This window comes from Sinocyclocheilus rhinocerous, unplaced genomic scaffold (assembly GCF_001515625.1).
Source record: "Sinocyclocheilus rhinocerous isolate Xijiao unplaced genomic scaffold, SAMN03320098_v1.1 scaffold730, whole genome shotgun sequence".
Taxonomy (NCBI): domain Eukaryota; kingdom Metazoa; phylum Chordata; class Actinopteri; order Cypriniformes; family Cyprinidae; genus Sinocyclocheilus; species Sinocyclocheilus rhinocerous.
In genome coordinates this window covers 81,382-97,080 of record NW_015670605.1, presented here as the reverse complement: position 1 = coordinate 97,080, position 15,699 = coordinate 81,382, and the positions used below count along the sequence as shown (strand labels likewise).

At 36.7% G+C, this 15,699-nt stretch overlaps 2 protein-coding genes across 13 annotated transcripts in view; one reads left to right on the top strand and one right to left on the bottom strand.

The window, feature by feature from the left end:
* Positions 1-4,661: 4,661 nt before the first annotated feature.
* On the bottom strand, positions 4,662-5,746 carry LOC107734281 (39S ribosomal protein L14, mitochondrial-like). Its single transcript, XM_016546203.1, has 3 exons — positions 5,653-5,746; positions 5,362-5,426; positions 4,662-5,180 (listed from the first exon to the last, which is right to left on the bottom strand). Exons 2-3 carry the CDS (start codon positions 5,418-5,420, stop codon positions 4,814-4,816), a joined length of 426 nt encoding a protein of 141 aa, XP_016401689.1. The 5' UTR covers positions 5,421-5,426; positions 5,653-5,746; the 3' UTR covers positions 4,662-4,813.
* Positions 5,747-7,373: 1,627 nt separating this feature from the next.
* Positions 7,374-15,699, top strand: part of LOC107734278 (leucine-rich repeat flightless-interacting protein 2-like) — a 33,211-nt gene continuing 24,885 nt past the window's right edge. For 3 of the 12 annotated variants that reach the window (XM_016546194.1, XM_016546192.1, XM_016546189.1), the window contains exons 1-2: positions 7,375-7,710; positions 8,732-8,832. In XM_016546194.1, the coding sequence (XP_016401680.1) occupies positions 8,743-8,832 (90 nt within the window). In that variant the 5' untranslated portion in view covers positions 7,375-7,710; positions 8,732-8,742. Of the gene's footprint in view, positions 7,711-8,669; positions 8,833-15,699 lie in introns of all 12 variants that reach the window. The other 9 variants (XM_016546195.1, XM_016546196.1, XM_016546201.1 and 6 more) reach the window with 7 other exon arrangements.

Sequence of the window (15,699 nt, the reverse complement as noted above, 5' to 3'; positions counted from 1 at the left end):
TTTAACCGTTTTGCTCCTATAGTGTGTGGTGTGCCGCGATGTTCCCGCCACACACGATCAGGACACCTCTGACGTTCTTCCGAGCAGATTCAGTCACTCTTAACACACCTCACACAACAGGAAAATCTGATAAGATAATCTTTAGAACACCAAGATAATCGGGACATTACCTAGGATTGTCGGAAGGGGAGAAATCGGCCCAAAATCAGCCCGATTATCTTGTGGTGTGTACCCAGCATTAGGTGATTTCCAAACTCACTGACCTTGGCATCAGCCCCTCTCGCTGCAACTGGACCTTGGACATTCTCACTAACAGACCACAGTCTGTTAGGATTAACAATCACAACTCATCCATCCTTACCTTGAACACTGGCGTACCACATGGCTCTGTTCTGAGCCCAATTCTCTACTCCCTCTTCACCCATGGCTGCACAACTGTACATAGCTCCAACTCCATAATCAAGTTTGCAGACGATGTCGAAGATTTTTATTAATCAAAATATGAATTAATCAAGTATAATCAAGGCGATTCTAGCCATTTATATATCCAGTTATTCTTCCATTATAATCACATATGCCTGTGTGTAAAAAAGCCTACGTGGCTGAAATGTACAGACCCTCAGATTAGAAACATCTGGAAAAATACAAATGGGGCTTCTTTCTTTACCATAACAAGACTTGGGGGCCCCTTCTTTCTAGGGAGAAATCGAATTGTATGCACAAAGGAACCATTCTATGTGTGGAAAACGCCTTAAAAGAAAACTGTATAAAGAGAAGGCAAAATTACCATTCTGGAGATTTTTCTCTGCAGAGAACTTCTCCACTTTATTCTCGTTGTAATAAAGTGTGTCTTCTGGCATCAAAACCCAAGACTGAGTGTGGTTCCTCAGATTAGCGGCATATTACACTACAACGACACCACAGTGGTAGGCCATCAGCGGCGACGATGAAACGGCCTACAGGGAGGAGGTTCAGTACCTGGCAGTGGGGTGTGCTGACAATAATCTCGCACTCAACACCCAGAAGACCAAGGAACTGATTGTGGACCCCTGGCAGACTAGGAAGGACTGCACACACACCCCCATCAACAGTGATGGGGCGCTGGCAGGCTAATCTCTTATTTCATTACATGGATATTAATAGTTTGGCCATGTCTTAGATTTTATTTTTCATGCAGCCCATATTAATGATAATATAAATCCTGACTGGGCCGTGTTTCTAAAGTTATGAGTGGTAAACACTCCTAGGTATCAGTAAACAAAAGGAGAGCTATAAAAAAATTTAAATAATATCTGACTTTTTCTATTCCAGCATATTTTCAAAGCTGTGGATGAACGTCACTCGTTTTCCATCTGCAGCACTAGCACACTTTGTTAGTACTCTGCATATTTTATTATGGATAGGGTTTTTCTAATTATGAGCTTGATCACATTAACATAATCACAGTATTCTGTTTGCATTAGCTTCAAGTACTGCCTTAATCGCATTATGAGGGTAGATGTAAACTTGATGGCAGAATATAAAATAAAGAATTATTTTTAAAGGAGTAGTGTAATTTTTTGTCATTACCTTTAGCTATTTTTAGTCAGGTATTATTATTAAGATGTACTCCTTTCCTGCATAAACTGACTAAATAATAATTGAATGAACTGAGTTTACTAAATATAACATTGTGAGCTAAATGGTATACTTAAGGAATAATACATGGCTAGCTGTGCATTAAACTATTTAAATGCACGACGTGGAGGCCAAGGTTGCATCTGCGGAGTGCGTTAAAATCATTTAATGCACAGCTAGCCATGCATTATCCCGCTTATACCATGGTACTTTGCCAGCATTGACAAGTTAAAGTTTTAATGCATACCTGCCAGCCAATCAGAATTGAGTATTCAGACAGACCGTGGTATAAAGATAAATATATACCCAATACTACAGTTTACAGTACATTTATAATGAAGAAAAATTTGCAGCATTTCAAATACAAAAATAGTGCATTAGGACACAGCTCAAGACGTGGTGAAGACTGTCACCTTCAACAGAAATGTGGGAATGCTTTGTCCAGAATGATTTCTAGGAGGAAGTAGGCTCAGTTTTGCCAAGATTGAGGATAAGATCATCTAAAACAAATTAATTTGATTTATAAATTTGATAAGGAAACCAAGAATCTAGGGTATAGAGAAAATAATAATGGACTTGTGCATAGTAAAGAGCCTTGTTGTATTCCACTGATGAATGTGCGGGATGTGTACTGATGGCACCACAATGGGGTGGCCAGAGGGGCAGAATAAAAAAAAAAATCTATATTATTATTATTAACTGATGAAAAAAGTTAACCTGAAGTTGTTATAAAAAGCATAGATAATTTAGCCATGGTTGGCTTAAACAATTTTATAATGAAAGGGAAAAACGAATTAAGAAAAATATATACTGTATAAATGTAGCATCACCTTGGTTTCATCGAGAAAAAAGCTACAGCTATAGTTGAACTATACGGTCGAATGACTTCAACATCACCATCACTAAGCTTCTGAGGTGTTTATTTGAAAAACATTTTCCCTGAAGGTTTGAGTTAGAATAGGTTGCAAAAGTGCGATTATAAACACATTGAAACTGTGAATGCAGATTAGTGAGTAGATGAGTTTGCTTGTTCGGTGCCAATCATTTCAAAATGTTTCGAAAGGCTGGTACTCTCCCATCTGAAAACGTGCCTGCCCCCAACACTGGACCCATTTCAGTTTGCCTACAAACCCAACAGGTCAACTAAGGACGCCATCGCCTCAGCTCTCCACACTGCCCTGAATCACCTAGATAAAATGCTATTCATCGATTACAGCTCTGCTTTTAATACTGTGATTCCAACTTCCAAACTAACCAAACTAACTGACACTGGCATCAGCCCCTCTCTCTACTCTACAACTGGACCTTGGACTTTCAGGATTAACAGGATTAACTATTACAACTCCTCCATCCTCACCTTGAACACTGGCATACCACAGGGCTGTGTTCTGAGCCCAATTCTCTACTGTACACCCTTTTCACCCATGACTGCATACCTGTACATGGCTCTAACTCCATAATCAAGTTTGCAGATGACACCACGGTGTTAGGCCTGATCAGTGGCGACGATGAAACGGCCTACAGGGAGGAGATTCAGCACCTGGCAGTGTGGTGTGCCGACAATAATCTCGCACTCAACACCCAGAAGACCAAGGAACTGATTGTGGACCCCAAGCAGACTAGAAAAGACCACACACACACACCCATCTACACTGATGGGGCCGAAGTAGAGCATGCGTCTAGTTTCAAATTCCTGGGTGTCCATATCTCGAGGATCTTTCCTGGACCCTCAACTCTGATCAAAAAGGTGCAACAGGGCCTTTTCTTCCTTAGAAAGCTAAGGAAAACTCACTTGTCCCCCCACATTCTGCTAAACTTTTATCAATGCACAATTGAAAGCATCTTAACAAACTGCATCACAGTGTGGTATGGCAACTGCACTGTCTCAGACCAGAAGGCCCTCCAATGGGTTGTTAAAACGGCCCAACACATCACTGGTGTTTAGCTACCCTCCATCAATTACACTTACCTCAAACGTTGCATTATCAAAGATACTTCTCAACCCAGCCACAGACTGTTTAGTCTTCTCCCATCTGGGAGACGTTATACTTCGCTGTCACACCAGCAGACTCAGGAACAGTTTCTTCCCCTCGGCTGTCAGCCTACTAAACTCTAAATTTAAACAGTGAACACTCTATCCAACTCGGCCCAGCTAATACTATATATATATATATATATATATATATACACACACACACATAATACAGCATCATCTGTTATTAATGTTGCACATTCCTTTGTACATTCTACCTCATGATGACCGTGGTTTTACAGGAGCTCTACATACATACATACAAATAACCATATATATATATACAGTGTATATGACACAAGATAGTTATAGAAGTTCACAGAACTGACTCAGCAAAAGCTGAGTAAAACTGTTTCATCTGAGCATGTGGCACTTTAAGCAATTTCGTATCGCATATCGAATTATTTACCGAGTTATGGCATATCGCATTTTTCTTCAATATCGCACAGCCCTAATGGAGTTTTTATTCTCTTTCCTTTGAAATACAATAAGCAATTTTTCATAAGATGGCAATAAACACGAGAAGTGCCTGTTATACAAGGTTTAACAGGCACTTATCATATTTTTGCTTATTTATATATACTGGTTATTTGCACTTCTGGTTAGATGCTAAGTGCATTTCATTGGCGCTGTACTTGTACTTTGCAAAATGATAAAGTTGAATCTAATCTAATCTAATAAAAAAAATGTAATTGTGACTTTATCTTACAATTTTGATTTCTTGATTTTTTTTTTAGAATTGCAAGTTTATATTTTAAAATTCTGAGAAGCAGTCTGAACTGTGTGATATAAACTCAGAATTTCAAGGAAAAAAAGTCTGAATTGTGAAATAAAAAGTTGAAATTACCTTTTTGTTTTTTTATCCCATGGTGGAAACAAGCTTCTATACATAAATGTTTGAGAATACTATAAAGTAATTTTTACAAAAAATTGCACACTGTAACCCAGTTGATAATATAACATTCTCTACAAAATTATAAGTAATAACTATAGCAAATACTATTACACAGTTTCATCCATATATTTTATTACAAATTATTCCACAAGTAACCATGAAAGCTAATTTCCTGAATGGCATGAACACATTTTTTTTATATATTTACAAAGATAGTTAAATACAGGAGACATATTTTAGGATTTGTCCTCCCAGACAGAAACACCATTTTAAACAAATCGCTGAGCGATGGCTAACAGTTTAGAATATTCCCCCTCCATTTTGCGCAGATGTGTTGGTATAGGAGTTTTTATTCTCGTTCCTGTGGGGTTTCCATTCTCTTCAATCAAAACCACGTTATTTGAGTCGAAGCGTGGGGTCATTCGAGCTCCAGGCATCTTGTGACCCACTATGAGAGCTTTTTTCTTCTGTCCTTTAATGGCCAGTAAGACTCTGTCTCCCACTTTACCAATTCCATTCTTGGTGTATATGTGAATGACTTTTGGTGGACGGTGGTGATGGACATTTCCAAGAGCACTGTTGTCGACCACCCTCACACGTGTTAACTTCTGAATAGCTGCCACAGCTGCTGAGACACTGCAGTGAGATGATAATATATGGTATTTGTGGAGAACATGTGAGATCATTACAATGGCTAAATGACAACAAGGCAACACTTTTAAACAAAAACAGGTTTAGATGAATGATTTTAGATTTGTTTTCTTAATCATTCATTTATCATGTCTAATGTGCTGATATAAAAGTATATATTGTTCACCTGAAAGCCCTCTGCTGTATCAGTTTGGGCAAAATCAACCCGGACAACGACAGCGCCATCCTGACCTGACATTAAAACAAGCCAAAATTAAAAGTAATAATAATAATAATAACAATTTTAGAAACTTTTTCTCTAATAATAACGAGTATATTATGGACAATTCTCAAGTTATTTCACCGCTTCAGGTTATCGGTGAAAGCAAGCAATAGAAGCAGGTGAACTCTTTACATTGGTCAAAATGTTCTTGAAAAGTGATATTAAGTAGTGTAAATAAATAACGTTATTAAATACCTGTTCAGATCATTCACTCCACACCAATGTCATGCACACATCTGCGTCAATAAAAAAGCGACGTTTGCTCTTTTTCTTGTATTGATTCAATGGCAGTGAACTGAGCTCATTGGTGCCACCTGCAGTGCTGGAGGATACCGCATTAGCAAACCATTGCTCAGGATAATTTCCCTATGGGGACTTGATTAAAACAAATATAAGTCATATTTTAAATTAATTAATTGATTTTTTTTATTACTTTCCTCACCCTATTTGCTGTAATCATTTTTAAACTTTCTTTTTTTTCTTTTTCTTTTATTATTTATTTATTTTATTTATTATATTTTTATTTATTTATTTATGCATACATACATAACTATTTACATTTTTTATAATTAAATGCATTTTTAATTATTTACATAATTATTATTTACACCCAAAAATAAATTTAGGAATAAATTTAATTAAAATTGTATTTGTTTTAGCAAGTCCTGCATTTATTTATTTATTTATTTATGTTTTGTTTGTTTATTTGTTTGTTTATTTGTTTTCTGCAGGCTTGGGGCTCCATCCAATAGATCAATGTATTTAACAGCTGTGGGCCTTGATATCAATGGAGCAAACTTGCCAAAAACATATATAGATGCATATAGAGCAACGAGACATTTCATAAAATGGTTTTAATTAAATTATTATTCAAAAAAATATTTGTTGAAGTATAGGAAACTAAAAGATCAGGCTTTATAAATGGCATGATTAAGCAAAAGTTGTATATGTCCAGAAAATAAAATCAGTGCATGATCTATATGCATAATCTATGATACCATAAATATTGCAATTTACAATAAATCATGCATTTGTTTTTAAAAGGTTAAAACACAATGCAAAAAGGTACTGTACAGGATGCATGGCCTAGCTGTGATTTCAAAAAGCTGATATAACTTACTGACTTTTGCTAAAATTGCTAGAGCTGAAAATAACTTCAACTGAAAGTAGAATTGCTTGTTTACAATTTTAATAAATCACATACACAATGTAGGCCTATCATATTATTTATTCATTCATTCACATTCTCATGTCTGTTTCTGCCAATATTTGGAATCAGCAGCTAGAGGTCATTATTGGACTACAAATGTAACACAGAACACTGAATTCTGTGGTGGTATTAAAAAAAATAGAAATTATTATTATTATTATTATGTTTTATCCTTGAAAATGTGTTCTCCCAAAATAAAATGAGACATTAAAAGCACCTCAATGGAGATTACACACAATGTGTGACTGATAACAAGTGTGGAGTTCGTAAAATGCAATATGTCTAGTGTTAGTTGGTTAGGGATACGGTTAATTAGTTTGGTTTGGGGGTTAGGATTAGGATTGGTTAGATTAAAGATTAGTTAGTTAGTTTAGGGTAATGGTTATCGTTGGTAATAAGATAAATTGGTGGGGACTTTTTATTATTATCGAATAACAAGTCATTTGCTAGGGGTAATAAACAATATGACACATAGACATCTACAGTCGGAACGGTAATGAAGGATTTGCAATTGCATTTGGATTATGTCACAATTTATGCGTCCACATATGGAAAACGCAATTGAAAATACAATTTGCTATTCTATTTGAAAATTGTCCGGAATATCGTTCCATACGGAATAGCTTTCTGTTTAGATGGTCTATAGTTAGTTGGTTAGGGTTAGCTGGCGGTCTAGGCGTGTTCCAAGGCTACGCCTCTTTTCCAACATCCGGGACTTTCAGCGCGAAGCTGGAAAAAACACCTCAGACTCTCAGGAACGACCACTATTTCTCGGCATTCCCCGCCATTTGCGGCCTTTTGTAAAGGAAATTAAACTGATACTAACGGTGGTATGCTGCTTTTAGGCCGCTTGTGACTTAACACGAGCAGCTTTCTTTTGAAGTTTTGAGGTGACGGACGGTGTCAGTTTGTGGCTGTCACGCAGGCACGCGCGCGCACGTGTCGCGCGCTCGATCTCGCTGGTTTGCGGGAACGCGCCCGGGTCCCAGTCAGTCAGTCAGAACCGACCCGAGTCTCGAGTGGAATAGTGACGGACAGAAACGGTAAGAAACCGGCACTTACGGGAGCCAACTGTCATGAAAGTCCCGGCAGGTCACTAAACCGCAGTGTGTGAATTAACGGCACAAGACTTGAGTGACATTTACACACTTTATGTCTTTGAGGACGAGCTAGCAAGCTAACCGCTAACTAGAGTCATAAATATAGAATTTTACTTCGCACATTTATAATCAATAATAATGATATATGTATATATATATTTAGCTTCACGTGGTGGATACTTAATCTGTTTAACGTTACTGAAGCGCACTTGTTATTCATTTGTTTTCTGGAAAATAAAGTGCTTTAAGTTAGTCTGTCACGCAGCTGAATGAGTGTTGGTTTATATTTAGCGCCTCAGCAGAAATATCAATTTAAATATAAATTTTTATGTATAGGTTTATTTACATTTAAATGTAATTACGATGTCCTGACAGATTCAACAAAGGTTTATATACATAATAAGACAAACATGATACGCACAAAGCTTTGTTAAAACTAACGTTACTCTTATTTAGGTGCCATTTGTTTATATAATAATGTGCTTGTTACATGTCATTGTATTAATTAGCTGCCAAAATAGCACATACGAACAGATGAGGCTGTTTTTCCTTAAAGAATCAATCTAAACCCATTAGTCTTCCGTGCCAGTGATATTTCTCTGCTTTGTCACATTATATTATGAGGTTCGGTTGTGTGTCTGGTGTTAATCAGCTCTGAGTCCAGACACACATGACTAAAGCCTCTATTTGTGGGTGTGTGAGATGCCAGGCTTATCTAACCTACATTATCTAGCCTACATTTGAAATATTTTATGAAATAACACACTAAGATGCTGAGTTGAGTCTAATAGACCTGCATAGGAAATAATGCAGTTATCTCTGCTGTATGTCTTTACTGTGTGCTATTAGATTGCTTATTGTCACAACAAACGGGTCATTAAGGTTATATTTTACACAAATAGACCACCCTTGGGAAACAAGACCATAAACATCTCATTCAGTGTTTTCTACGTGCACCGTGAAGTTGCTGTTGACATGGGGACGCCAGGATCAGGACGAAAACGGGCCCCAATTAAAGACCGTTTCTCAGCCGAGGATGAGGCTCTGAGCAGCATCGCCAGAGAGGTAAGAGCTGTTCACCTGTGACCCCTGTTTATCTCACTCGTGTCATTTTGTGGCTGGTGGTTTCCTGTGACCACAATAAAGGAGGCATTCACCCAGAAACTCACCCTGATGTTGTTGTTACAAACCCAAACAACTTAATTATGCATATATACAACAAAATCATATTTTGGACTGTTAAGCAAATCAAAAGACAAAATAGTCATACTTTGAGAGAAACTGACCAAAATTCAGTCATTATTTGCTTAAACTTATGCCCTTCACTGTAGCTTACAAATCTAATTTGCAGTTCCACATGCATGTCTGGTTATATGACACAAGAAGCAATTGCTTTTACTGTCATTGATGTCAAACCTTTTTTTGGATGGATGCCCCATTAAAGACATTGGAGAGTACAAAAGGTGCTGTAAGTGATTTTTATTTTATTTTATTAATAGTCAGCTGGTGGAATTATGAATATTTGTTAAGTTTGAGTAGATGCTCCTGGGACATTACAAAGCAACATGACTCAACATGATCTGTGTGTGTGTGTCTATATATATATATATATATATATATATCACACACACACATACATATATATATATATATATTACACATATATTATTTATTTATTTATTTTAAACAAAGCCCTATACATGTTGTCATATTAACATGCAGTGATGATACAGAAATAAGTTTCACAAACCTTATGTAAACAAAACTCCGGACATCACTGAAAGCTATGATAACTTTCAGTTCAGTATGAGAGTCAGATGTTGATTCTGTAACTACTCTCATTGGATTCAGTATATTTGTGTAGCAGTGTTTTCCCATCATTGTGTGCATTCTAAATGGGTAGGATAACGTTACTCCATCAAAGACACTGGACAGTACTAAAGGTGCTGTAAGCGATTTGCTTCTTTGAAATACCACACACAAAATGTCCCAACTACTTGACAGATATTACAGGAATATGTGTACCTGCCTCTGTGACAGCCTTAGGCTCTGTAAACAGCAAAAAAGAGGTAGCAGCCAACACCTTGAAATCAGAAATGCTCTCCATCTGTCAATCATTGTGCCTGTTTGGGTTTGCTGACGTTGGATTTGCTGGAATGTCTTTAAAGGGTGGTGTTTTGGAGAGAGAGCGTGTTGTTATGACATCTCAAATGGGGATCTTAACTGAATTTAAGTGACTGTCCAAGATGAAAATATTAACCCTGTAAAGCCTGAAATATTAAATAATAGTCCATATTTAATGGCCCATATAGTATGATATAGTGAGGATGTGGAGCTCTTACTGGAGAAGGAAAAAAAACGTCAGATTTATTCAAAAACCCAAACTAAGCAAATAATATGCAATTTCAGTTGTTATTTAATATTTAAATGGCCAAAATGTTGAAATTCTGATAATTTATAATGTAAATCAATGAGAACTTTATAACACTATAACAGACTACTTACATAAAATACATATAAATGTCAGTTGTCACGATATATCTTCCAATAATACGTCTTAAGATTATTAAGATATTAAAATGCTTAGTTTTATGATCAAAGCTCTGTTTTTTATTGTGGGGTCAAAACTGCAATACAAATACAATACAGTGATGATTGAGAGATGTTCAGATAAACACTTCTCAAAAGGCTGATGTATCATATTTGATACTTACATTTGAACAGGATTTTTAAATTAAAAAATGAAGCAAGTTGCTTCAGTCCAGTAAGTGTTTATCTTGAAATGTTACTAACAATATAAAAGTTATCTTTACATTTATACTCCATCAAAGACACTGGACAGTACTAAAGGTGCTGTAAGCGATTTGCTTCTTTGAAATACCACACACAAAATGTCCCAACTACTTGACAGATATTACAGGAATATGTGTACCTGCCTCTGTGACAGCCTTAGGCTCTGTAAACAGCAAAAAAGAGGTAGCAGCCAACACCTTGAAATCAGAAATGCTCTCCATCTGTCAATCATTGTGCCTGTTTGGGTTTGCTGACGTTGGATTTGCTGGAATGTCTTTAAAGGGTGGTGTTTTGGAGAGAGAGCGTGTTGTTATGACATCTCAAATGGGGATCTTAACTGAATTTAAGTGACTGTCCAAGATGAAAATATTAACCCTGTAAAGCCTGAAATATTAAATAATAGTCCATATTTAATGGCCCATATAGTATGATATAGTGAGGATGTGGAGCTCTTACTGGAGAAGGAAAAAAAACGTCAGATTTATTCAAAAACCCAAACTAAGCAAATAATATGCAATTTCAGTTGTTATTTAATATTTAAATGGCCAAAATGTTGAAATTCTGATAATTTATAATGTAAATCAATGAGAACTTTATAACACTATAACAGACTACTTACATAAAATACATATAAATGTCAGTTGTCACGATATATCTTCCAATAATACGTCTTAAGATTATTAAGATATTAAAATGCTTAGTTTTATGATCAAAGCTCTGTTTTTTATTGTGGGGGCAAAACTGCAATACAAATACAATACAGTGATGATTGAGAGATGTTCAGATAAACACTTCTCAAAAGGCTGATGTATCATATTTGATACTTACATTTGAACAGGATTTTTAAATTAAAAAATGAAGCAAGTTGCTTCAGTCCAGTAAGTGTTTATCTTGAAATGTTACTAACAATATAAAAGTTATCTTTACATTTATCTTGTAAAAATCATTAAAGATTTCAGAGGAACATGACATGTGTAGGTGGACATTCTTAGAATTATACTAAAAGGCATTTTAGTTGCTAAAAAGTATGACTATCAGTCAGACGGCAGAAGGTGTATAGAAGATGCAAAATTTTGATAATATTAATTTGGAGGCCTTAGAAATTCATGTATCAAATATGATACAGTAGGCTTTATGGGGTTAAAGGTGAACGTCTGCTATTTATCTAATCTCTGCATCTAAGTCTGAATAGTTTGGATCTGCAGTATATTGTTGGTCAGTCCCTCATAGACCTGTTGTGATGTGTTGATATGTTGACGTTCAGGTTCTGCCAGTTGGAGCTGCAGCTGATGAAGTTTGACTCACAGCTTGAGCAGGGAGCAGCCAGTATGGACTTGTCTTAGATTTTTCAGCAGCACACATGGTTAAGGCCATCACTCTTACAAGCAGAAAACTCTGACTACTATCAGTGCTGTGCTCTGGGACTCTTCGAGCTGAAATTAACTTGTATGACCCAAATTTATAATTACAGAGCCCTCATGTGACCAAATGGGATGACCTTGTCTCTGATATCAGCCAGATATCATGAGTGAGAGAATTTGATGTCTGCATCCTTTTTCTTCATTTGAATGCCATGTTCATTATATAACTGTAACATATGCATTTCTTGTTGCTGTGATACAGCATTAGCTAAAGCACAGCACGTTGTCAGCGTGTTAATTACAGTACTGGCACTTAAAATATCAAAACAAACAAAGAGCAAATCTAGATAAACTAGTCAACCTCACTAATCAATTAGTCAACCTTTTTTTGGCAGTTTCCTTTAGTGCTGCAGAAATGACTGATTTCATCTTAAAAGGCACCATTAAATAAAAATGGGACAATCATTATTTTTAATGGAATATTGCCGTTTTTATTATAAATAATTTATCTATGCACATCATTATATCTTTAAAATATTTTCAAGTTCTCCTTCCTATCAAATCAACTTCTCTGATGATTTTCACCTATTTTTTTTTCTTGTTCGAGAAGCTGTTTAATATGTGAAAATAAAGAAGGCAAGATGATTGCAATTTCCATTTTGTGTTGACTTTAAAATAGGGGTTTGATATAAATAGCAGGACTTTTCTGCCGTGGTTTAGTAATGGAAAGAAAATGGTTTCTGAAACATTATATATACATTTTTTTTCTAGTCAACTGTTTGTTCAGTCTGTAACATGAAGGAAATGAAAGTCGGTCGTTTCCTTCTGATACTGTCACTGAAAAAGCAAAATCATGCAGCAATATCTCCTGAATATGGACCATATAAGGATGTTTTAAAAGAGGAAACGGTAAAATCTAAAGCTACAGGGTGTGAGTTGTCCTGCAGAAGTGAAACTGCAGCTGCAACTAGGATGTTTGTTAAATATCTAAATATTTAAGGATGATTTATTCTTGCACTGAGAGAGGTCTGGCATCTTGTCCTGAGCACTGCAGGAGTTCATGTACTTCTCAATCCAATGAGTCAATCAAACTTTTTTACAGTTAAAAGAAACTGAATTACATGCTGGTCCATTGCATTAGGATGTAAGCTACTAGATCTACTGTATTTAGAAGTGCAGGAGTCACTCCACCCATGCAGTCCAAAGATTATGAATCACAGTCTACCTACAGCACACATAAAACTTGGCTTGTTTCATTGAACCTGCCTTTGGATCCACCCATTTTGTGCCTGCTGCAGAGGAAACTCCCTAATGGTTAGCAGAAGTCTGTTAACTGAAAGCATGCCATTTGATTTGTCTGTGCATGGTCCAGGTTACTGGGGGTGAATTTGAGCCATGCAACCCCCTGTTGAGGTCACTTATGTTACTGGCCAGTCTTGTCACTTTCAGAGGCCAGTGATTTGCATGGTCCATTAGCCACAAAGCAACAGAATGAGATAGTCCTCTCATCTTGGAGAATCTAGGGCAAGGTGTGATATTTCTTTAGCTATTACTGCCTTGCACTGCTGTCTAAGGTTTAATGTGAGGTTGGAATAGGTCAACATACTGTAGTACTTTTATGCTAGGTGTAATATTCAAAGTGCACACCTACTTTATGCAATGTAGAAATACTTGTGCATGCAAGAATTTTTTGATTTCTTTATTTCTTTATTTTTATTTTTAAGTACATTTGTAGTATTTAAGTCCATAGTCAATTGGATCAGTTCAGTGTTAGACTATATAATGTTACCATTACTTTATGCACATAAACTGCCTCAAATTGTTTACTGGAGATTAGGCTTGCCGCGATAGACGATGCTGACGGTGATACCGGTGTTAAGCCGCAACAACGGTTACGCCACTTGCCCACCGCGGCACCGACCCCCACCGTCGTTTTGATTTTTTGTAGTAATAAAAATCATTTAGTTCAGTAAAAGAACAGACACTACAATTAAAAACTGAACGTGGCTGCTCAATGCGTGCCGAACGACAGTCGCATCACAGATCAGTCTTAATTTCTCCAGTGAGGAGAGTGAGTCGAGCTGACTGACAAGAAGAGTGAGGTGAGACAGACAAGACGATGGCGGATGATTTAGTTTCGAAACGAAATGCAAAGCGCCCGTTTGGCGATATTCTGGATTTTGAAAAGCCTGTTGACTTTTGCCGGTTATCTAAGGTGATTTTGGAAGTTTTTTTTAAAACATTTGTTTCTTATTTAATTGGTTCCACAGTGTTTGCTGATTTTTACTTTATTTAAACTTTGTGTCATTAATTTATTTTATTTGACATCAAGGTGTATGCCGTGCCTCCAAGCTTTCTTACTCGTTTTGCTAATAAACGTTCTACGTTTCTTATTTATTTGGTTATATATTATACATGTTTACTATTTCCAGTTTTGTATACCTCTTTAAACTTTATGCAAGTTATTTGTTATTTTATTTTAGGCATTGCCTGCCTATAGCATGGTGTATTTTTATTTGTTTTGTTAATAAAAGTTCTATGTTTTATATATAGGCTAAAGTGAGTTTGACGTTGTATTTTGTTGTTGTATTCAAGCAATTGACGCCGAACTGCCGCTATTTAAAAGTTAAAGTAAAATGCACACGCCGCTTTTGCAAGCTATTTAAAATCGAAGGAAAGCGAGAAAAAGAGGAAACGCCCCCGCCCCCACGGTGATACCGGTATTACCGGTGTTGTCACACGTCGATTAACCGGTGGGAAAATTTCCTCACCGTCACAACCCTACTGGAGATGTTCACATGCTAATTTACATATTCTACTAAAATGAAGGCTTGGCTGATTAATATTAATTTTGTAAAGTGACTTGTAGTTTCAGTGGCCTAACTTCTTGGCCAAAAGACAATCAACTTAAATATAATCAGACATCACTGAAAGTATCATAACTTACAGTTCAGTAAGTGTGTCAGATGTTGATTCTGTAAGCGGTCTCAGTGGATTCAGAGAGTTAATTCTGTGAAGGATTTGTCTGACTGACTCAAACTGGCAACTTGTGAGTCTTTTTGAATGCTTCATTAAAAGATCTGGCTCATAAGTCATTTGTTCGTAAATCAGACTTCAGTTATTGTGCTTTGATTTGCCTGCAATCCACAAAGACAAGCCAAGTAGAACAACATATTTTCTTGCCATTATTATTATTTTTTTTATCAGACTTTTTATCATATGCAAGTGGTGCAAAATGCTTAGACTGTAGAGTCTTAGGGTGCTTTCACACTAGCACTTTTGGTGCGCACCCGGGTTCGATTGACGTCAAAGTTCGGTATGTTTGGATGATGTGAATGCTGTCTTCTGAACTCAGGTGCGCACCCGCGAACCGTACCCGAGTCCGTTTAAAAGGTGTGGTCTGGGGTACGGTTCAAGTGAACTCCAGTACGGTTTGCTGCTGATATGAACGCAATCATACCAAATTGCGGAAGTGAACCACTATTAATGGCATATTATTTGATAAAAATGCGTGTGTGTGTGTGTGTTTCACTCACTTTCCTGAGAAGCGTGACTGACCCGCTGCAAGCAGACAGCTGTATATCTCATTTCTGTTCGCCTTCTGCATTCTTTAGAGCATTTGCAGTACATTCATATGACCATTATTTACTGAAGCTTTGGTGCAAAATCAACGGTTCAAAAACATTAATACAAAAGTGAAAAGAGCAATGCTACGCATTTTGCCGCCTTCTCCTCTGCCATCGTTACTAAGCAACAGGGTAAACGGCTGCTTGCTTGA

What these genes read in the sequence shown, in the direction of transcription:
- LOC107734281 (XM_016546203.1), bottom strand. Translation starts at nt 5,420, where the DNA reads ATGGCGCTGTCGTTGTCCGGGTTGATTTTGCCCAAACTGATACAGCAG. An exon ending in ATACAGCAGAGGGCTTTCAG is followed by an intron (nt 5,181 to 5,361) that starts GTGAACAATATA and finishes ATCTCACTGCAG; the next exon opens with TGTCTCAGCAGCTGTGGCAG.